General features: G+C 43.9%; 1 protein-coding gene across 2 annotated transcripts in view; it reads right to left on the bottom strand.

Annotated features, from left to right (window-relative positions):
- The window catches only part of LOC135906980 (arylsulfatase B-like), a 78,601-nt gene that overhangs the window by 22,581 nt on the left and 33,901 nt on the right, over window positions 1–22,119 (bottom strand). Inside the window, exons 1-4 of one of the 2 annotated variants that reach the window (XM_065438628.2) lie at window positions 15,146–15,215; window positions 8,170–8,278; window positions 5,078–5,237; window positions 3,920–4,032 (exon numbers count right to left, since the gene is read on the bottom strand). In XM_065438628.2, the coding sequence (XP_065294700.2) occupies window positions 3,920–4,032; window positions 5,078–5,237; window positions 8,170–8,278; window positions 15,146–15,183 (420 nt within the window). In that variant the 5' untranslated portion in view covers window positions 15,184–15,215. Of the gene's footprint in view, window positions 1–3,919; window positions 4,033–5,077; window positions 5,238–8,169; window positions 8,279–15,145; window positions 15,216–22,119 lie in introns of those variants that run through there. The other variant, XM_070531857.1, reaches the window with a different exon arrangement.

The following is a 22,119-nucleotide window of genomic DNA, read 5'->3' on the forward strand; positions in this document are numbered from 1 at the left end:
TTCTTTAGTGTTGGATCTGTGTGATGAAAAGAACCTTATAGCAGTTAACAGGGAGAATAAGCGTCAAGGACAGGTAATGTGGCAAACCGGAAACAGGCATTCATGTATAAACAACGCCTTAGTCTCAGAAATGGTCTACGAACAACTAGACTAAATGATAACAGACGAACATGGAAAAAATAGCCTAGGTAGTGATCATAGACGATTACCATTAAAGTTTGAGAAAGTTTCTAAAGCAAAACAACGAACTAACATCATCAGAATTTCTAAAAATAAAGGAAAAGCAAATAACAGAGATCGCTAAAGACAGAGAAGAAAATGCAGGCTTTTCCTACAGCCGTCTGGGAATATAAGGAGCTGGTAGGCGTTATGCAGCCGTATATAGGACAGACAAGGCAAAAAAAAAATGATTGCTGGATTGGAAAGAGGAAACCGCGCAACTGGTGCAACATGGAAATAGAGCAAGCTATAGAAGAGCGTAAGCAGGCGTCTATCGATTATCGAGAAGCCAAAAAGTTGGGGTTACACGAAGGAGAGGTGCTCCTTAGATGAACAAGTAGCGAGAAAAGGGTGGCGAGTGAACTCGTGCAAGGGAAAATTAAATGCGCAAGTGAGCGTTGGGTGCATAACATTCGCAAAAGAGACAAAGGCGTCCCAAAAGCACTCGGAGCTCCAATCAAGAATTCGCAAACGGCTATAAAGGACAAAGACGGTAACATCTACGAAAGAGACAATGCACTGCCGTGCACAGACGTTATTTGGGACGTTATTCGGCACGAAAGAAAGCGCTATAGTTCAGACTCACACAGGTCTATCAAGAACAGAAAAGCCCGAGAAATCAAAATTTAGCAAATAAAGATTTTATTTGTAAAAAGCAAAATCAAATGTCTTGAATAACACGGCAGCAGGACTTGATGAAATCCCAATACAGCTAATCATAAGCCTCGGTGCAAAGAGCAAGGCACTGCTGATGATTGCCATAGAGCAAATGATTAGAACGAAGAAAATTCCTGTTGGGTGGCGTGAAAGCAAGATGAACCTCATCTACAAAGGCAAAGGTGATAAGGATAAAACGAGCTCGTACAGGCCAGTTACAGTAACGTCGGTGATATACCGGGTGTTCAAAATTAAGCTTTATGGTTTTCTTAAAGTTAGGCACTGGGAGGCACGCGAAGACCACCTGTGCAAATAAATTATATGGCCAGGGGGACACGAAGGGAGATGATAATTATCGCTGTCAGCAGCCCAATTAACTAAAATTGGATAATTAACTTTTTCTTCACTGCAGTAAGCGGGTACGTTAGTAATGAAAAGGTGCGCACAAAAAAAAAACAAGCGAGACAGGCGCACACATGCAATAGACGCACAAGCCGGACATAATAAATCTATAGACCGTCTTTTATGGCCGCCGCCATATTGCGTAGGCAGTGGCGCCATCTATGAGCAGTCGGAATGCCAACGTGCGCGGTCTTGTACGCCATGGCATGCTCTCGGAGGCAGTTTCTGGAGCTGGTTATCGCGCTCGCGCTATTCATTTAGCATGAAATGGCGTTTTCTGCATTCGAGACGGCCCTGTTAGATGCATTGAAGGGATTTAAGTCGTCGTGACCAGAGTTTCTGATGACATTGACGCAGACTGAGCACCTAGCGCAATGTGTATATTTCAATTGAATTCGGCGGCTTTACGTGCCAAAACCACGGTTTGATTATGAGGGACGCCGTTGTGGGAGTCTCCAAATTGATTTAAATCTCCTGCGGTTCTTTGACGTGTACCCAATGCACGGTACACGAGCGTTTTTTTTTTTTGCATTTCGCCCCCCTCGAAACGCGGCCGCCACAGCCGGTATTCTACCCCGCTACCTCGTGCTTAGCCGCGCGACGCCAAAGCCACCAAGCAACCACGGCGGGTCCAGCGCGATGTGTGCACGCGTGCTTGAGTCAACTATCAACCTCGGAGGTCAGCTGTGTATTTCTGAAAATTCTTTTCACGAATGTGACCTTACTGCAGCATTCTCATTGAAATTCAAAGTTCTAGTTTAGCAGCAATGAGCAATTACCCACCATATGATGATATTAACAATATGGGCAGCGTTTTGCTGGGGAATAGCTGTGCTGTTATCTGTAGGTACATTACGCGACTACCTTGTTTGCTGTAAGAGGTGTGCTGCCACGACTATAATAGTTTCGGTTAGTAATAACAGTATACCGTACAGTGTGAATCACATACTTGTAATGTGGTCGAGCGACCGGCTGCAGACTGCGCGAGGGTTCAAGGTAGTGGTAGGTCCTGGGTTACAGATCTGTTTGTTATCTACAGCGTATGGTCCAAGCACGTGGCACGACCACGTGAGGTCTTACTGCGGTGTTATCCAGTGGTTTCTCTGATTACTTTTTTTAGACTCGTTTGTCCCATCCTCTACGACACGCTCAACCCTTCTACGGAAATTGTTTCCTCACTAATACCCGTAAGATTCTGTTTAGGTTATCATCATCGGATATTACTTCTTACAGAGCCAAAAGGCAACGCCGAAGCTCAAACCTTATATGTGTCGTGCTGGTTTGCCCAGCGCAGTGATCGCTCTGTTAAACAAGGCCATCGGACGTATACAGGAGGCTGACGTAGACAAAAGGTAGTGACTTCAAGTATACTTCAGTCGAATTGCGTGATAACGATAGCGGTGGCTGACAAAAATGTTTTATAATGATTGACGCATAGATGTTTCGGTGTTGTATTGGGCTAGCTGTACACGAGCGCTCTTAGTTTCCACGCCAAGCTGCCAGATGAGATGTTCGCATTCTTTTTTGCAATTCACAGACGCCGGATCTCTTCGGCGAGTGCAAACCTGTACAGCCAAAGGAAAGAGATAAGTAGAAGGCAGGGAGGTTAACCAGAAGAATACCGCCAAAATAGCTCACAGTACACACACACACCACTGCTGATGGTGCTCGTCGTATGTCTTCGCAGTCGAGAGAAACTCCCGCATACTGTAGCTACTGCTTTGCCTAAAGGCTGCACAGTGGTTGTTCGACGACCTCGTATGAACTGCCATCACGCAAATTTTACAGAGGAAGAGGTAAACCACATACAAGTCATTCCGCAGCACACGACGGCAGCACATTCATGCAGAGCCGCGTCGGCTCACAAAGCCAGAGAGGAGCGAAGGCATGTCCTTTCTTTCGCGCTCGATGTAGATGTTAGTAGGGAGTTTTCGATTTTCAGCAACCTCTGTTAGGTTGCCTGGTTTACTAAAGAAAGCAAAGAGAGTACAAAAGAAAGCAAAGGCTCTACAGTGAAGTTTCGCTTATTGCGGGCGCTATGCCGCTTGGGTACGTTATTTCTAGGACTCTCCAACGTTAACAAACGCTAAGCTTTAGCAAGAGGAACATCCATATGTACAGTCACAAGCAAAATTTGGGAACCTAAGGTGCCGCTGTTTCTTTCTTTTTTCGCAACGTGTGCGTGCCGGCTGAAATCAAGAGCGCACGCCGACGTGCGCTTCAATAACCATTACAATGTATTAAGCCAATTCCAGTTCTCGCGGAGCTGCACTTGAGTATATTTCATTTTTTTTTCGCTCATGCCGTAGTCTTCAAACCTATGACTGCGGCTGTACTTACGTTAACTAATTTATGTTCATATCAGTGTGCAAAAAAGTGCAGTATTAATTTAACACACACACAAGCACACGTACACACACACAGGCACACACGAATGTTATATATAGTTGAAATAATACTGTAGGAAGCAATGAATGTAAGTGGTAATTATCACTCATTCGTGTTTATGGCATTCCTCTACCACTTGTGCGTCTCGAATGAATTCGCATTCGCAATTTTTCACCAAAATATTCTGCGTTTAATGTGGTGCTTCAGCACCAACCCAAAATGACCTAGGTCCATTCAGGCTTAGCTCGCTTACCTTTCCAACCAAGTGGGTCTCATAGTCGAGCTCTTTAAGATATTGGGGCAGAATACGCACGTCCGTCGGCAGTCCCCATGGCTCAGGTATATCGATCGGCATGCCCTGCATGCCTGGTAGGGAACGGACGACATCACAAGAATGAAAACATCTATGCTGAGAGCAGGTTTGGCGAAATGTTACTTAACATTTTTTTTTTCTTTGTGTTAACTATCTTAACGCGAAAACTGTAGCCAGTCCGTACTTTCTATTTCTTTACGCGCTCAATTGAATATTCATTGGTTACTCAAGTAGCGGTCGCTCACTCTTCGACAGATCGTTAACCCTCTTGGATTTTGGAGATCATGCATATGATTGTTTTCAGTTATTTGGCCTATTTCGCTCTACACATTTGCGCTGGTTCTACTTGTACTGTGCTAAACACACAAGGCCGCACTTTCTTCTCTGTTCGGATATCCCTATCTTCCACGCTCTGCCGATTTGTCCCTAAGAATAACCCCCCCCCCCCCCGTCCAAGCCTTCACACTTGGCGACTTCAGCCGCCACCGCGCCCCAAACGAGATGCCTCATAAAGTCCACCTATCTAGCCACCCAGCCTGGCAAGCGAGCAGACGGAAACAAATTGATTGATTGATTGATTGATTGATTTATTTATTTATTTATTTATTTATTTATTTATTTATTTATTTATTGATTGATTGATCGGAAACGTTGGCAACAAGCACAATATGCAGCCAGCTTCTCCACTCTAAATTGTTGAATGAATTTGAGGGGATGATTGCTGAAGTGATACATTTGAGCTATATAGCAGCTCGCAGCCAAACATGGGGCAGGCAAGTGCAATTTACTAATTTATATATGACTAAATGGCAAATAGACAGAACCCATGGCAATGGCGCATGCAGTGTCCGACAAGTTAGGTAACTGACAGTCATATGCAAAAACCGTTCGCATTATGGGCGTTAAGAGCACACCGCCATCCCCAACCACACCAGCCCAATACCGCCTGAACATCCCGCACAACCAGGTGTCTGTTATTGTATCAACGTTAGTATTAGTCGAACCCAATTATTTATGCACAACGAGTACATATAAGCAACCGGGCCAAGTCTGCTTCCTCAAGGAATTACGTCACTCTCTGCGTCACTGGCACCTCACCTGTGCGTATTGGGTAAAGTCCAGTCAGAAGGGCAGCCCTCGATGGCGTGCAGTAAGACTGGACGTAGTAGTTGTTCAGTACGATACCGTCCGCAGCCATGGCGTCCAAGTTGGGCGTCGGGATCTGAGACGAGCCGTGGAAACTGACGTCGTCCCATCCCTGCAGCGATGGCGTAACACGGCGTTGCTTCGGCGTATTTCAAGAAATAACTAAATGTTATTTATAAAAATAACACCCAGTTATTTCTCTCTCTCCCGACTGCTACGAATGTATCACCGTTTGCACAATAACTGCAGCTTCAAATGCATTTTTGGACGCACGGACGCTTCGAATTCATCAGCCTTTCTACAAGCACTTGGATTATGGAATGGTCTTCCAGATGGACATCGTCAACGTCCTTGACCCATTGAAATTTCGACGGGAAGTGACCGCCATATTTAATAAGCATTTGCTTTCACTTTTGTTTTATAGTATAGCTTATCAATGCTTTACACAATTCACGCTAACTATTACATAACTTCATTGTGTTGCGACATGTACCCTTTTATTGAGTGTGCCAGCATCCGTTCCATTAGTTGCTTTTGCACTCGCTAACTATTACATAAAGTCACCTTGATTTATGTATACCTTAACATCCTGGTTATACTAGCGATGTAAAATATCACGAAATCTTGAGGGGCTAGAAAGAGCTGGTTACTTTCATTTATTTTTCAGAGAAATACGGAAAATTTAAAGTAAGACGATCTAGTAGAGAGCTATGAAAAACTCGACACATTGATTTCTCTACCACTGAAAAGAATATAATTGTTAACTTATTGCGTTACAAAAGTCCCAGCAGAGCTTCCGGGTTCAGAATCTAGGCACGATTTCCCGTCAAGGCATTGATTTCACACCAAAGCGTCAAGACAGATATTTGCATCAATCTGTGTCCGTTTCATTTCCGCTTGACGCGTCAACGCTTCGCTGTGCAGCGGACGAAGCCTTCCGCGCACAAGTTTTTGCACGCGATCCCATTCGAGGCTTTTTCGTAGCTTGGTGTGCCCATTTCCAAACTTCGACTAGTTTATTTCCCATGCCGTAAGAAGGGGGAATAGGCAGTACGCAACAAGCGAGGGTGCTCAAGGATTGGTTGAATCAAAGTCCTTGACACCATGTGAATGGATCCAGGTGCTTCGCAGACTACCACACTCCTTTTCGCCAAACATTTCGATACGACGAAAGTAGTCGCAATGGAACAGCAGAATTCAGCGGGGAAGCTCTGTTCTTTCTTTTTTTTCAACATTATTCTGGTTGGAAAAACGAAAAAACTTCTTTTTCCGAACGTTTCAATGTTGTTGCTTTTTCATCGCTTACATCTCTACTTATATCAACGGGGCCTTGTTACCTCTAACTTTGCAATGCTTCCACTTGTAACATGTATTGTATACCCGCCTCACATAGTACTCCTGCCGTATCCTGTGGGGCGTGTGAATAAATAACTTCAATCTGCGCAAGCGTGTGAAATGATCTAGTGCCTTACCAACTTCCCTTCTTTTCAACATAACAGTCGATGCGTTGTCAAACTGTGCGCTATGGCCCGCTTATTCGTTGTCAGCTAAGCCGGTCGTACTCATTAAATATGCTCCCGCATGCGTCTAATTTTTCAAACTCAGAGTTAGTTTAATCTATTCAAAGATGTGGAGGAAGAAAGGGCAGTCATAGCTCTACAGAAGTCTGTTCATAGAAATGCCAAACTGACAAACTTCTGTTATATACTTGCACACTTGTTCTGCTCTAATGCTAGCATCATCCCTCATGAGTTTAGTTGGTGTGACGCGATCGGAATGTTGTGCTTCTCAGGCCATCTACATCTACTCCCATCTTCAGTTTCCGATCTCTGCTGATGCTGGCCGTGACATAGACTCTCTCATTCAACGTGTCAGGGTAGATGTGACGTTTACAAGTAACTTTTTGTATCGTTTACGTCATTCAGCTATGCCTTGTTGCACGTGGGGCCATTCATGGAAGAGAGAGAGAGACAGAAGAGAGGAAACGTAGGGAGGTTAGCCAGACGCACGTCCGGTTTGCTACCCTGTACGGGCAGGGTGGGATATAGGTATGAGAAGAGAGAACGAGAGGACAGAGAGAGAGCACAGTTTAGCGCACATTTGAAGGTTCGCACCGAGTCTACAAACGGTCTCCCAGACCGGTCAGCTTATGGTACTGCAATAACGCTGTCGTGGCTTTCTGTGCCATCAGAGCGTACGACCATATGGTCCAAGGATGTTCATTTTCGAAAATGGTCGAGCGTCCAGCTGGTTCAATGCTGTCCGGAGAGCTTAACACTCGACGTCGTGCCGGGTACAGAGACATAGGATGTATTCAATCATCTTTGTACTTCCACCAGAGTCACACATTGGTGCATCTGCCATTCCGATGCGAAACGAGTAGGCCCTTGTAAATGCCACGCCGAGCCAGAGGTTGCACAGTACTGTCGCCTCAAAGCGGGAAATCATTGATAGCACTTGTAGCTTTAGGGCAGAGCTTGGTGCCCGGCGTGCTTCTCTGAAATACCTCCTGCAAGCGACACCTTGGAAATGGGTCATCTTTCGAGACCCGAAACATCTTTCGAGCTTTGCTTATTTAGGCCGCAACGAATTAATGTAAAAAATATTCGCAGTTTCACCAAAAGAGCGAATAAGGGACCGAATAAGAACATTACCCGCCACAACATTCCCAGTGTTTCACTCGTAAACGTTTGCACTGGGACGCTAATATAGAAACGCACCTACAACGCGGTTTTGAGATTTCTACGCGCTGACGAAGTTTTCACGCTCGTATTTCACATGCAGCGAGTGCATGAGCAATACGTTAAGTTTGAAGCGAGGTTGGAAATTCAATTTACAAACGTTTTCCATTTTCCAGAAACTTGATACAAACCTGACACACACACACACACAAACATGATACAAGAAACAAGTGCTTACTTTTCCTTCTCGTGCCATAGGGGGCGCAGCAGACATTCAACACAACATTCCTTCCGAATGGAAGGCAAAATTTTGTGCTGTCTCAAATACTGCTTCGCGACAATGAGAACAAGTGATCCTCTTACCACGTCATCCGCAAGGAAGAACACTATGTGTGGCCTCGTTCTAGCACACTGCGCCATCGGTAGAGCGCAAAGGAAAAACGTCAGGTAATATAGGCTGGCTTCTGCGGCCCTATAACAAAAGCGAGAGACATTAACAACATTACTGAGTCTGTGATAAATATTCCACTGAATACAATTTAGATCAGAGCAGACACCTCCTAACAAGTAACTTTTCCACCAGGGGCTTCAAGTGAATCTTCGTGGCTCATAATCCAAACGTACAAAAACTTAAGGCCGTATGCACCTGTCCCGTTCTTCCTTTCTTTTATTCTTCCTTTCTTTATTTCTTACAGACAGACAGTCTTGATTTCCTATGGTGTTTCTAAGTGCAAGTAATGCAAGTATGTTGGTATAAAGAAGGACATCCAACACTTAAATAGCTGGCCTCAAATTTTTTAAACTTTTTAGTCGAATGGGATCATGCTGAAAAGCCCAGTCTGTCAAGCAAATGACGGCACGCACAGAGTTACAGGTGAGTTGGCCGAGTTCCGCTATACAGAGGATGCGACCATAGAAGCTAGTTCGGTCTTTCCATATCGCGGCTGGCGCCACTGAACGTTGGCACCGCATAACGAGAAAGAGAACCGCCTAGTCTATCTTTCCCTTCAATTTATTTTGTGGCCTTTACGTAATGTGCTGCTACAGGAGAGGTTAACGGTAAGATAACTAATAGATGAAATAAATATTGTGCTAACAGAGTAAAAAAGCGTTGAGTGGGGCAAGTGGGGCTATGTTGAGGGAAGTGCTGGTGGCGCGGTGATGCCGGTAGCGCAGTTGTAGGAAGGAAAGTGAGGTTCGAAGAAAGTGTCCTTGAAGTGAACTAAATTAAAGATTAGAACTAAATTAGAATTAGGAATTAGAACTAAATTAGAATTTTTCCGACCTAGTGTCACAGCAGCCCATATCCCTTCGGGAAGATTAACTAAGAAAGGTAAAATACCGAATGGGCCAAGAATGGGCAATCCCAATATCAGACATTAAGGGAAATCAAAGAACTAGTAAGATTTGTGTGAGCTTTAGGGATCGGGTAGGATTTATGTCAGGATTTATTGTTTTATTACGCTTAACCCTGGTGGGTGCACTGGCACTATGTTATTTATTTATTTATTTATTTATTTATTTATTTATTTATTTATTTATTTATTTATTTCAAAATACTGCAGGCCAATGTGGTGACCCAAGCAGGTGTGGGTTACATCCAACATGAATGTGCAAAGCAACAGACAACAAAAAAGCAAGCAAGAAAGAAGAAAAACAAAAAAAAGAAAAAGAAAGCTGCCGGTCAGTGCTCATCACTAAGTAAGCCAGTTCGGATGGAGGAACGAAGGAGGAATGAAACAATGTTTCGCATTAAAATACGCTTCTGTAAGCATTACTTGGGCGAATACGTTCATATCCTTGGTTAGAAACAACACGTCAAAATTACAGGACAGAAGTTGGGCTATGTCTTCCTGTTCTCTTGACATTGTCCTAGCCAATCTGCGTACAAACACTCATATCTTTGTTCCAGCTTAGCTTAGGGCACGGCATGGTAAAAATGTTAAAGGCTGTCTCAATCATGGCTCGGCGGATCTTAGAGGTACGCTTCCTTTACTTATATATATATATATATATATATATATATATATATATATATATATATATATATATATATATATATATATATATATATATATATATATATATATATATATATATATATATATATATATATACTTATTGGTAGTACTGCAACAACCACCAGTAGTATGCGCTTTATGGAGGTCCAAAGAACTATGGTGGTCACTGAACATGTCAATTTTTTTTAGTTCCTTTCGTGGTACGTTCTTCATTGCAGGAAACGAGCAGCAAGAGGCCATTGATTTTACTTCACTGGATATCGACATTCTGACGTTAATTCCGAGGTGAGAAGTAACAGACAAGGAAGATCTGGAGGAATTGAAAACGTCGCGTGAGAATCCAGAAAGAAACCGAAATATATTGATTTACATCATGTACTATACGGTGCCGAAATAGGAGGCAGTATTTGGACAACATATTTAGGTAAGAAGCAGACGTGGCGCATTAGCAAATCAAACAAATCAGAAAAAACTATGTCTTTGAACTCACTTTGGACCACCCATAGACAAAGCAATGGGGCCAGCGTCACCAAAAAAGCCATAGCCATCGTGCAGAGTACCCAAAGAGACGAATAAAGAAATTGACCCAGTTCAGCAGGTCGCTGTGGCGGTGGCAACACAAGACGCGAGCTCAATTTTCGCAAGTGTTGCAGTGGTAGGAAACCATTCACTGTCACCGCGACCGCCATTAACACCGCAGCAGGCCAGTGCCGCTTTTTAGAGCGCAGCTCTTTGGCGTCCGTTCCTGGGTTTCGCGTCGGCGTTGTCGTCGGCGTTGTCGTCGGCCTCGTAACCAGCTCGCCGACGAATCTGCTCCGCCGCCGCCGCGCATGCGCGCTGTCGGCTCTCCGGGCGAGGGAGGATGATGGAAGGGAGGAGGAGAGACTGTGGAGGAGGGCTGGCTACACAAATGGCTCTTTGGCGTCCGTTCCTGGGTTTCGCGTCGTCGTCGGCGTTGTCGTCGGCCTCGTAACCAGCTCCGCCCCCCTTTCATCCCCCCAGCGCTAGCAGCGACCGACTGATACCGCTTTCGTGAGTCCGCTACCGCACTCACGAAAGACGTCGTGCACTTCCTGCAACTCGCATTAACCGTCCATCGATCCACACCGATGTTAGTAGTGGGGGACTTTAATGTTGACATAAAGACAAACAGCAATTTCCTAACACTTATGCGGGAGAACATCCCGTTCCTCTCGCTCGTAACGCGTCCCACGGCTGTGACAACCTCGCGAGGCACTTGTATAGATCTCGTCTTTGAGAATCAAGCATTGGTGTACCAAGTTGAACATATATCAGTCTATTTCTCCGACCACAAAGCTTCCTTCATGACTGTCAAGAACTGTTAGTGGAGTCTTTGTTAAAGGAATACGTGTGAAAAATAAAAAAAAATTCTGTGATAGCGCATACATGTGTTGCTCGATTTCTTTGCCTCAATCTATCGAAAAGGTGAAACAGCTTATTTGCTGCGCTCAAATTTCGCATTAGGAAGTAACGTAATCGTCGGTAATTTTTTATCATCTGAGTCATCAGTGCTACCGCTCCGAAGAAAAGAAGCTTCATGTAGAAGAAAACTTTTTTGATAACCTTCAAAAGCGACCCTCTCGGTTGTCGTGTCTTGCTCTCTCACTGGCTATTTACGGAAGTCCTTTCCTTTTTCGTTCTCTATCTTTTTAGTGCACGCCTAGACCACGGCCTCCTGGTACATTAATCTTGATTTCGGAAGATGAACTGTGTAGTTTTATGACGCCTCGCCACCGATTCCTTAGAGCTCATAGCCAGGCGATCACTTCGTTCATCTAGCTTCGAATCCATCGCTGTTTCCTCTACCAAAACACCCATCAAGTTTCGTGTTCGCCCAGTCATTCTGCCTGTCATCATACGTATGCCATCGACGGACGATAGATCCTGATCTTCTTCCAAATGAATACCTAGCGTTCGTAACCTCACCATCGGAAATGTTCCCGGCACCTCGCAACGCCGCATGCATGATGCATCAGCCGTCCTCATCGCAGCCTCCAGTCCGATGGGTTGGTTGCCCCTGAAGAACACATCCAAAGCGATTTCTCATCACGGGCTAGGAAGTTCGGTGTTCTGTCCGAGTCGATGCGATGGAAAGTAACCCGAATTGTGCGGCTCGGTCCAACCAGCTGCTGAGACAGCCCCAAAGAACAAGAAACTCGCGATAGTAGGCAAAGAACGCTTGGCTTTAAATGTACTGCTTGACATCATGAACGTATATGCATTCCTTCGCGCTCAGTGTCTATTAGTCAATTATTGCTAGAACACAATTAGGTTGCCAGTCCGAGCTTAAAAGCCGACAACTGATGAACCTGTGGGAAAACAAAAGGCAAAGTGTACACTGCCGTATTGCCGTTTATGTATATCGCATCATATATATTGTCTTCCCATAGGCATACTGCTGCACCTTTTGCTGTCGCCAGCGCTGCATTCTACGTCGCAGTGGGCGCGACGGTACATAAGTAGGCATCAAGAACTGGAAATGAAAATTGAGCTTTCAGATACGTTTAGATTAGGTGATCATAGAGATGGCACACATTCGGGGATGATGAGCAATTACGACGCAACTACACACATAAATAGCAATTTGGCCCCATGAAAATTGCACGCATGCTATGTGCTCCAAAACGTACAGCCTACTACAAGTCAGTGATACTAAAATACGAACGTAAGAGCTACGTGTCAGCAGCTGCGTGTTTTCGCCACAGTTTCTACGTCCGCTTGAAGGTGCTTCCGGACATTATTTGCTTTGCGAAGGCCTCGCCTTGAGCGTGCGAGGCTGATGCCCTCGCTGCACCTGTGTTGCTCCCATAGAGGTTGAAAGCAGCGGATGTACGTCGTGAAGATGACGCTGTTCGGATGACCCTGATCCTATTCAGTGTTGTGGGTACACATCACAATGCATAGCCATCTTTCTACACATTTCCTTCAAAGAGTGTCACCAAAGGCACCGCAAACAAAAAAGCAAAAGGTACAGAGAGCAGCGAACTTCTTAGTGAATTTGCGTGACTTTCGCACCAACGACACAGGCGCCTAATCTGTCGGCGCACAGAAACGGCTTCATCGCTATGGGATGAATTGTTTTTGACCATCTTTCTCAAGTTAAAAACGTTGTTTGTTTTTTTTGCAGTGGATAGCAGTACTTGAGCGCTCCTTGATGCATTTCATGGCATGAAATGCCATGAAGTACAGCAGGACTCACGGAGCATCTGACATGGCCCGCATTCAAGGCGTCCTTAAAGAACGTAAGCTTCACATATATGTGAAGTTTACGTTTTAGACATGGAGATATTCCGGATGCCAGTGGAGCACTACGCTTCCTCACTTCTCTTCAATGTAAGAAATGTCTTCTCTTACAATGTGAGACATGAAAATCCCTTCGCTGGCCGCGAGATATCACACAGAAACAGGGTCAACCAAGGATTGAGAAAGAGAGGGAGGGAGAAACGAAGAGGGAAAGGTAGGGAGGATGTTAACCAGGGACGGATCCAATCAATGCTATATATATATAAAGCGGAAAGAAATGAAACAAAGTACGAACGAAGACAGCAAGCACCAGGTCAAATTTGACCGTGTTATACATGTTTCATCAGGCAGAAGGTGTAAACTTAGTAAATATCCTCATAACAAATTACAACAAGAGCCCCTGAATACGATCAGTAGCAGCAGAAAATGAATTCAGAAGCTGCCAGATTTTGTGAAGAAGCGACGAAATTTGCATAAGGCTCATGATCTGAACTTTCATAAAGTAGAAAGCAAGTCGTCAGATAACGCCAGTGAAAATGAATGGAGGCAAAACAGGCACGGCACGAAAATAGCCCAGATTAAAGCTGGTAAGGCGTCGTCTAGAAAGACATATAGTGAAGGGCTGGAAGGCTCAATGCAAAGTAGGAAACATAAGAGGCAACGCAGATAATAGTGATCTAAAATAACAAGCCTGAATGTATTCGGGAGCGAACAAATCTGTTGCAACCAGTGTCATCTAGAGGTATATTCATCACACAATCAAAGAACATTGCCCAGGAATCAATAAAACTGCAAGGGTGACCGCACATTTTATCCGTGAGCCCACATCGTAATTAAGAGGCAGCTTTAGCTCGGGCCCAACTCCGACGCGGCTTAATTAAGATGCATGTAAAACGCAAAAACGTTTTTCTGAGATAACCACTCCACCGATTTTAATGAAATTTGTTGCATTTGAGAGAGAAAGTTAAATTTTAGTGACTGTTGGTAGCAGAATTTTGATTTAGGTCCTGAATTTTGTTAATTAATAATTAATTTTCGGGTTTTACGTGCCAAAACCACTTCCTGATTATGAGGCACGCCGTAGTGGAGGACTCCGGAAATTTCGACCACCTGGGGTTCTTTAACGTGCACCTAAATCTAAGCACATGGGTGTTTTCGCATTTCGCCCCCATCGAAATGCGGCCGCCGTGGCCCTGAATTTTGTTATAACCATTTTCAAAAATTTGAAAGTTTGAAGAAAGTAGAAGCACGAAGTTTACAGATTGATAGCTCTGCATAAAAACAGATATCGCGGTTCTGTAAACGGAATCCATTAGATCATTGAAAGCCGACAAATTCGATAGGTCATCTTACATCTTATGTAAATTTGTTACTTTGTTTTCAAGGGTTGTGCAATAGCTGTATTTCCATATTATTAAATTTTTGAGATTCATGTATGACATATCAAATTTGTCCACTTTGGATTTACTATTAGATTCAATTCATGGAATTATCAATTTTCGTTGTTGAGTTACAGAGTTGTAAACTTCATAGTTTCGTTTTCAGAAAATATTCGATTTTTGCCCAATTTTAATAAAAATTGACGACTTAAACAAAAATCTGAAACCAACAGTCACTAGATTTTAAGTTTTTCTGTTAAATGCAACAAACCTTGTCAAATTTGATGCAGTGGTTGCCGAGAAAAATAAATTCTCTTTTTACATGTAATTAGATAGGAGCAGCCGAGCTAAAGCTTCCTCTTAACGGTTTCCTTCAATTTACCGTCAGAAGTTTTCTCTATCGCCCATTTCGACATCGTCGCTGGGACACGCATGGTGTTCAACGAAAGCTTGACGATATCCAGCCAGTTCCAACAATATATATTGAAGCCGCCAAAGCTCGCATTTACATCGCTACATCAGTTCTCCTGTACAATACATTGCCTGCAGGGACCTGCGACAAGACATTACCTGCGTACACAGCAACAACACCGCTCAAAATGGGGCGTAGCCCGTATACGACTAGTGGTTATTGTCTAAGCGAGAGAAAAATAATAAGAAAGGCATGCGGCTTACGTCTTAAAGTCAGACACTAAGGTTCTCTTTGAAGGCATCTGCGAAGACGTCGACGTGAGTACATTCAGGCAAAAATTTCGTTTCACCACCTTAGGTCGTTCTATGATGTCCTTCGGAAAACGACGAGACACTGGCGCGGACGCCATCTGAATTTTCAAGAGAGTATATGGTTAACGTGGCTCTCTCTCAAAATCTGTCATATTTATCGAGGCACCAGCTCGCAATACCTCACGTACGTTAAGAGCACATGCAAGCAGGTAGATATCGCTGCAGCGTGAAAACCAAAGAAAAGGGGCAGCTGCTGTAGATCAAGATTCCAGCGTCATCTAAATTCATTTTAATTTCTTGGGGGGTGGGGGGAAGGGCGAGTGAGGAGGTGTCATAGTGCACTCCAGCGCTTTTGCAAAGAATACAAAGAAATGGTCTCAAACCTTCTCCTAATGAGTTCAAAAATGCCTGCAATGCTGGTGCTGACACTTGATATACACGACACGTCCGCCATGAAGAGCCGAAGAAGAAAAGCTGTTGCTGAAAGAACACATCCGACGCCTGTCAATACGCTATGGGGCACACTTTGTTCCAGCTAATGCGTTGCGAAATTAGTTTCGTAAAGTTATGTTATTTCGTGATAAGGAGGCGCCAAAGGTATGATTAGATCAAAGAAAACGCTAGGAAAAGGTAGCTAAAGGGAGGCCACTAATTACGATGTCCTCTTGAGATTTGAAATAAAGGCTATCACAAGTAAGACCTCTTCCGCATTTTTGTCCATTGTCTTTTTTTTTGAATTATGAGCGACCTACAAGTGACACATCCTGGTACCATTAGCGTTCCAAGCAACGTTAGGCCTGTTGCCTTAATCTGTCTCCATAAGCTCAACGACTATATCTACTCGGTGTATTCGTATCCTTAACCAGAACGGGCTAAACATGATCATGAATTACGTGGTTTGCAGAAACACTGGGCTGTATGTCCAAACGATGACCAACTGTAGTGCGCCTTCACACTCTCCGCAGCTCCTTTAAACGACAAATTCGTAAACTTGACAGGCCCGCATATGGTGAACTTGCTGGGACGGCGACCATAGGTAGCTTAACGACTCCGGTATAAATGCGGCGTCTATAGAGAAACGGGGCACGCTCTTGCTTTTTTCGCTGTGTGTGTGTATATATACATGCGGAACCCGCAGCCTGGGGGCGTGCAGACGACATTGATGAATAACAGTAGAGATATTAAACATGAACGCCGAATTGATATACGGCAACCTGGCGCAGCGCCTATTACATCCGGCCGATTCGTCCTTTGCGGACACTTCAAAAACGGATGCCACGTGCCGGCTGGTGTCTTTCCCAGTTCACTTACGCACGAGTTTTTGGCTTAGATTTCTTTTTAGCGAGCTGCAGTGCTCCGGGTGCATGGAGCAATACAGGATGTCTGTTTTTTAGCGTTATAGAGGAAACGACATGTGTGGAACTAGTTTATTGGCCATGGCTTGTCGGTGCAGTCACACGAAATGAAGACACCGCCCTTCTGCTTGAGTAGGCTACAAGGATCGACCTTGCAGGCTATTTATATACCGTTGTGGTGGCGATGATTTGCTGATGAGTGGCAACATATGCAGCATTTACCAGCCCGATTCTTTCTTTCTTCCTTTCTTTCTTTCCTTTTAGTTATTAGACCCGCACAAACTGTTACTTGAAGAACCGCTCTCTCATGCTACTTCTCGCTAACATCCCTTTCTCGTTTTATTCTATCTCGTCTCTTTAAGATTGTTGAAAATAGGGCAACGCGGTGGATTTAGCGCGTGGAATGTTTTACCGGCCAGAGCAGCACGTGCACTCTGGTACAGTATACTGCAACACTGGGTCACGCACCGTCAACAGCGTGGCAACGTGTATCCCACGTTTCTGTTTTCCTTGGAATAGCGAGTGTGCGACCCCGGGCAACGTCGTACACTATGGCACAAATATCGCGGGAAAAAAAACCTGGCCGCTAGCCGGAAGCCTTCGCGTGGTGACGTCATTACACGGCAGTTCAGGTTCTATATGAGTTTGCCGTCTTAGCTTCGAATGTCTTTGTACACCCGTGAGCAAAACTATACCAACAGGGGACAGCGTGACAAAGACTATTTTTTTTCCTCTGCCTGTGAATGCAACTTGAAACTGAGGACTGCAGTCCAAACTTGGCATTGTGAACTTTCCAGTGTAGTCGTCAATTTCAGTTTATGCATGTTAACTACAAAGAAATTTAGCTTTTTTCGGCGACCCTGTGGTCCATATACCTTTGCTCACGAGTGTACATTCTCGTGTCAACTTTTCTTAGATCAAACTTGTCATTTAAAGTCCTTTACACCGCGGTAATCCGCTTCATTTGGCGTATAAGTGGTCTCATTGGAGTGCCTTGACGACATCGTTAAAAGAAAATTGCTTACAATGTAAAACAAACTATCTACGGCGAGTTCTCTTGTGCAGATATAGCTCAGATTTCAACGGCGTACCCCCAAGCAAAAGTATACGGACCAAGGATCCTGCGATAAAGCTGATTTTCTTTCCCCGCCTATGAATGTAACTTAAAATTGAGGCCTGCAACCTAAACTTGGCATTGCGAGCTTCTCCAGTGCGCTCCTCAATTTTAGTTTGTGCATCTAAATAACAAATAAATTCAATTCTTTTTTTTTTTGTGACCGTGTACGTTGTACATGTGCTATTGCTCACGGCAGCACATTTTCGCAGACTCGCAGCCGCACGAGTGAGAAAAATACGTGAACGACGAACCTGTTTCGGGGACAGGGAATATCGCTCTCTCATAACGACTAACCAGCCAATGTGAACGTACCGATATATGAAACAATGCGACGTACTTAGCTTTCCACAGATGCGAACGCGAACGAGCTATGCCATTCAATAAAACCTAAAAGAATCGTAGGTATTTTTCACTACATGTGTGTGTATTTATTATTGTGCGTGCTCGCTTTTTTCTCTTTTTCTTTCGCCTCGTTTCGTTTTTTTCATTCTGCACTATCACAGCTGGAGCAGCATGACAAACCTGTCTCTAAACTACCCTCTCCAGATGCCATTACTACGTTTGTTTCTACACACACATATCTATCTATCTATCTATCTATCTATCTATCTATCTATCTATCTATCTATCTATCTATCTATCTATCTATCTATCTATCTATCTATCTATCTATCTATCTATCTATCTATCTATCTATCTATCTATCTATCTGTCCTCTGTCTATCTTCTATCTTCTATCTATCGTCTGTCTATCTTCTATCTGTCTGTCTTCTATCTAACTTCTATCTGTCTGTCTTCTATCTATCTTCTATCTATCTTCTATCTATCGTCTGTCTATCTATCTTCTATCTATCTTCTATCTATTGTCTGTCTATCTTCTATCTGTCTGTCTTCTATCTATCTTCTATCTGTCTGTCTTCTATCTACCTTCTATCTATCTTCTATCTATCGTCTGTCTATCTATCTTCTATCTATCGTCTGTCTATCTATCTTCTATCTATCTTCTGTCTATCTTCTGTCTAACTTCTGTCTATCTTCTGTCTGTCTGTATAACAAATACATTCAATTCCTTTTTTTTCCTTGGCCACCATGTACGCTCGTGTACGTATGTGTTTCTTTAATAGATGTAGAATTGCGTACTAAAGATTACAAAAAGCTAAAACGATAGAAAAGTATTTACTACCGAAACCACAGTTTTACCAAAGACGGCGTGGCGACGCGCTACGCACATTGGAGCTTTTGTTATAGAAATTGTGCGGCTTGCGAACGAAATAAAAAAAAACAGCATGGCCACCGAAGTTCTTAAATTATATCGCAAAGAAAGGGGCGGGGCAAGGAGGGAGGACACTAACACTATTGCCGTAGACGTCAACTGCCGCCACAGGGACACTCCATACCCTCCCGGTTTCCCTAGTGCTCTCTGGTCCCCATTTCGAATTAGTGATATATATATATATATATATATATATATATATATATATATATATATATATATATATATATATATATATATATATATATATATATATATATATATATATTAGTCATATCATAAGAAGCCAACAAACACTGACACAAAGGACAACATAGGGGAAATTACTTGTGCTTAATAAATGAAATAAAGAAACGATAAAGTAATGGAAATTAAAGTGGAAGAAAAAACAACTTGCCGCAGGTGGGAACCGAACCCACAAGCTTCGCATTTCGCGTGCGATGCTCTACCAATTGAGCTACCGCGGCGTCGTTTACCCATCCACTTTCTTGGGTATTTATGTGTCCTAGTAGAACCCTGGGAGTGTTAGCCAGCGCCACCACTCACAGACCTTGGCGGCGGACGTGGAACGTCTTTTTTGCCGCAGGCGTCACGAGAACGTGATCTTTTTAGGGTGAAGGCAACTGGTCAATAAACCCACATATGCTACCTGAAGGCATCAATGTTGCCGGATTCGAGACCCTCGTTATGTAATGAACGAGAAGAAAGGGGGTTAACCGAGGGGCCCGATTTTTATTAGTCATATCATAAGAAGCCAACAAACACTGACACCAAGGACAACATAGGGGAAATTACTTGTGCTTAATAAATGAAATAAAGAAACGATATATATATATATATATATATATATATATATATATATATATATATATATATATATATATATATATATATATATATATATATTGTCACGTGGTGGCGACGTTGAAGAACACAGTAGCAATACTGTCAAAGACAAAACTAACTTTTATTGGGTGAACCTGTGCCCACAAATACAGGCTACACTTATAGCACAACGATAGCGGCAAACACGGTCGGCGATCGTCGAAAATTGGACCAGCGGGTCAAGCGCGTCGATTTTTATACAGAAGTCATCGAATGTTCCAGGCTAATCGCTGGGACCCGCGTGTCTTCCACAAAGTTCTACACCATTCGCGTCACGCGATGAAATCACATACCACAAGGTTCAGCACTAACAGACAGCGGATAGAAGCATCGATAATATTGGAGAAACTTCCTATACATGCAGGCGCGTCCTGCGCTGTGTATATATATATATATATGTATATATATATATATATATATATATATATATATATATATATATATATATATATATATATATATATATATATATATATATATATATATATATATATATATACATTTTGACACGTGTACATGTTGATCTTTCCTGGGTGACCATGTTTCACCGCTTAACAAATGCTATCGCACAGCGCAGGACGCGCCTGCATCTATTGGAAGTTTCTGGAATGTTATCGATGCTTCCATCCACTGTGACCGAATCTTGTGTAATCTGATCGCATCTGTGCGCGACGCGAATAATGTAGAACTTTTTGGAAGGCACGCGGGTGCCAGCGATTACTCTGGAACATTTGACGACTGATGTATAAAAGCCGACGCGCTTGACCCGCTGATCAGATTTTCGACGATCGCCGACTGTATTCGCCGCTATCGTTGCGCTACAAGTGTAGCCGGTTTTTGTGGGCACAGGTCCACCCAATAAAAGTTAGTTTTGTCTTTCACAGTAATGCTACTGGGTTCTTCAACGTCACCACCACGTGACGCTATCATCCTTATGCTATTTTTAAAACTGATGATGTTGCAAAAAAAACTAAAATTTTGTTTATGAATTGATGCATTTGTATAATGCATGTCGATGACCTAGCTGGTGCATGACTTGGAAAAACGAACAGCGCTAAAAACGGGGCCATAGAAAAACGAGACAACGCACTATCGTATGTCTTCTCGTTTGCAGGTCAGACTTGTTGCAGCCAAGATAACAGTGGAGATCACCATTGTTTTCCAGCTAGAGCTTCTAGTGAGTGGCACGGCCACGGCTACGCACGGGAGAGGGCGGGCACTATTTTGCAAGTTTCCTATCACTCAATCGCGCTTTCTGCGTTGTGGGCATGCTATATTATGATAGATTTTTTTTAAAACAAGAAGGAAAGAAGCTTTGCGATACAACTTGGATAGTATTATATTAGGGAAATTTCACTCTCTTTTGGTGAGCTTGTGTCTGACTTGTTTGAAGAGATGTTTTGGAAGTAACTTGCGATCATGGTATTGCGCTCATCAGGCGACGCATATTGATATTTCATCACACTCGAGAACTGATGAGGCAGACAATTGGAAGCAGGGCTGCTTCCTGTTTAGAAGCCTTTGTGCAAATTACGGCGTCCGTTGTTCGCAGTAAAATAAGGGTCGGTAGCTCCGCGACATTTCAAGGCTTCGTGTTTCCTGACACCCGTCTATTCTGTGAATTTCCTAGACATTACGTAATAACGGGCTCTCCGCAGTAAGCAGAGCGTGTTACAACGTGGTAGGTGAGCCTCAGCTAGGCGACTGGCCACAGCCGTCCGGTGTAGAGCGATCGGGCACTGACGAGACACGCTCCCTGTGTCCATAATTATGCGCCAGTTTCATTCTTGGGGCTTTTTATGCCCGTCCCCCTCTCCTCCTCGTAACCATCACTTCACTACCCTTCTTAACATTCTTTTCCGTTAGACACCGTCACACTTTTCAGCAGTCACCGGTTTGTCGAACGGTGCTGTGGCCGCTAACATTCCTATATTTCTGTTTCTGTGTGGACTTCGAGGCCATTCTCTCCTACCCGCTCTCCCACCTGTTTGTTGTGGTGGCTTCTTAGCTGCCCTGCACCACCGAAGCACTCGCGTCGGTGGTGGTTCAGAGCGTGTGTATATTGTCACTTAGACGACGGCGACCTGGCTGGCACGTAGGCAGACAGAAAGGAACATGATCGAGACGCGTCCAACCAGTGGCGTAGCAACAGGGGGGGCCGGGGTGCCGTGGGCCCCGGGTGCAGGGGCCAGAGGGAGGGGGGGGGGGGTGTCATACGCCTGAAGACACATTTTTTCCGCTGGCTTGACTGGGCGCAAATGGCAAAGAATGCTCCGGTATCCAGCGGCCCGAGCTC

Source organism: Dermacentor albipictus, chromosome 1, assembly GCF_038994185.2.
Source record: "Dermacentor albipictus isolate Rhodes 1998 colony chromosome 1, USDA_Dalb.pri_finalv2, whole genome shotgun sequence".
NCBI classification, from domain to species: domain Eukaryota; kingdom Metazoa; phylum Arthropoda; class Arachnida; order Ixodida; family Ixodidae; genus Dermacentor; species Dermacentor albipictus.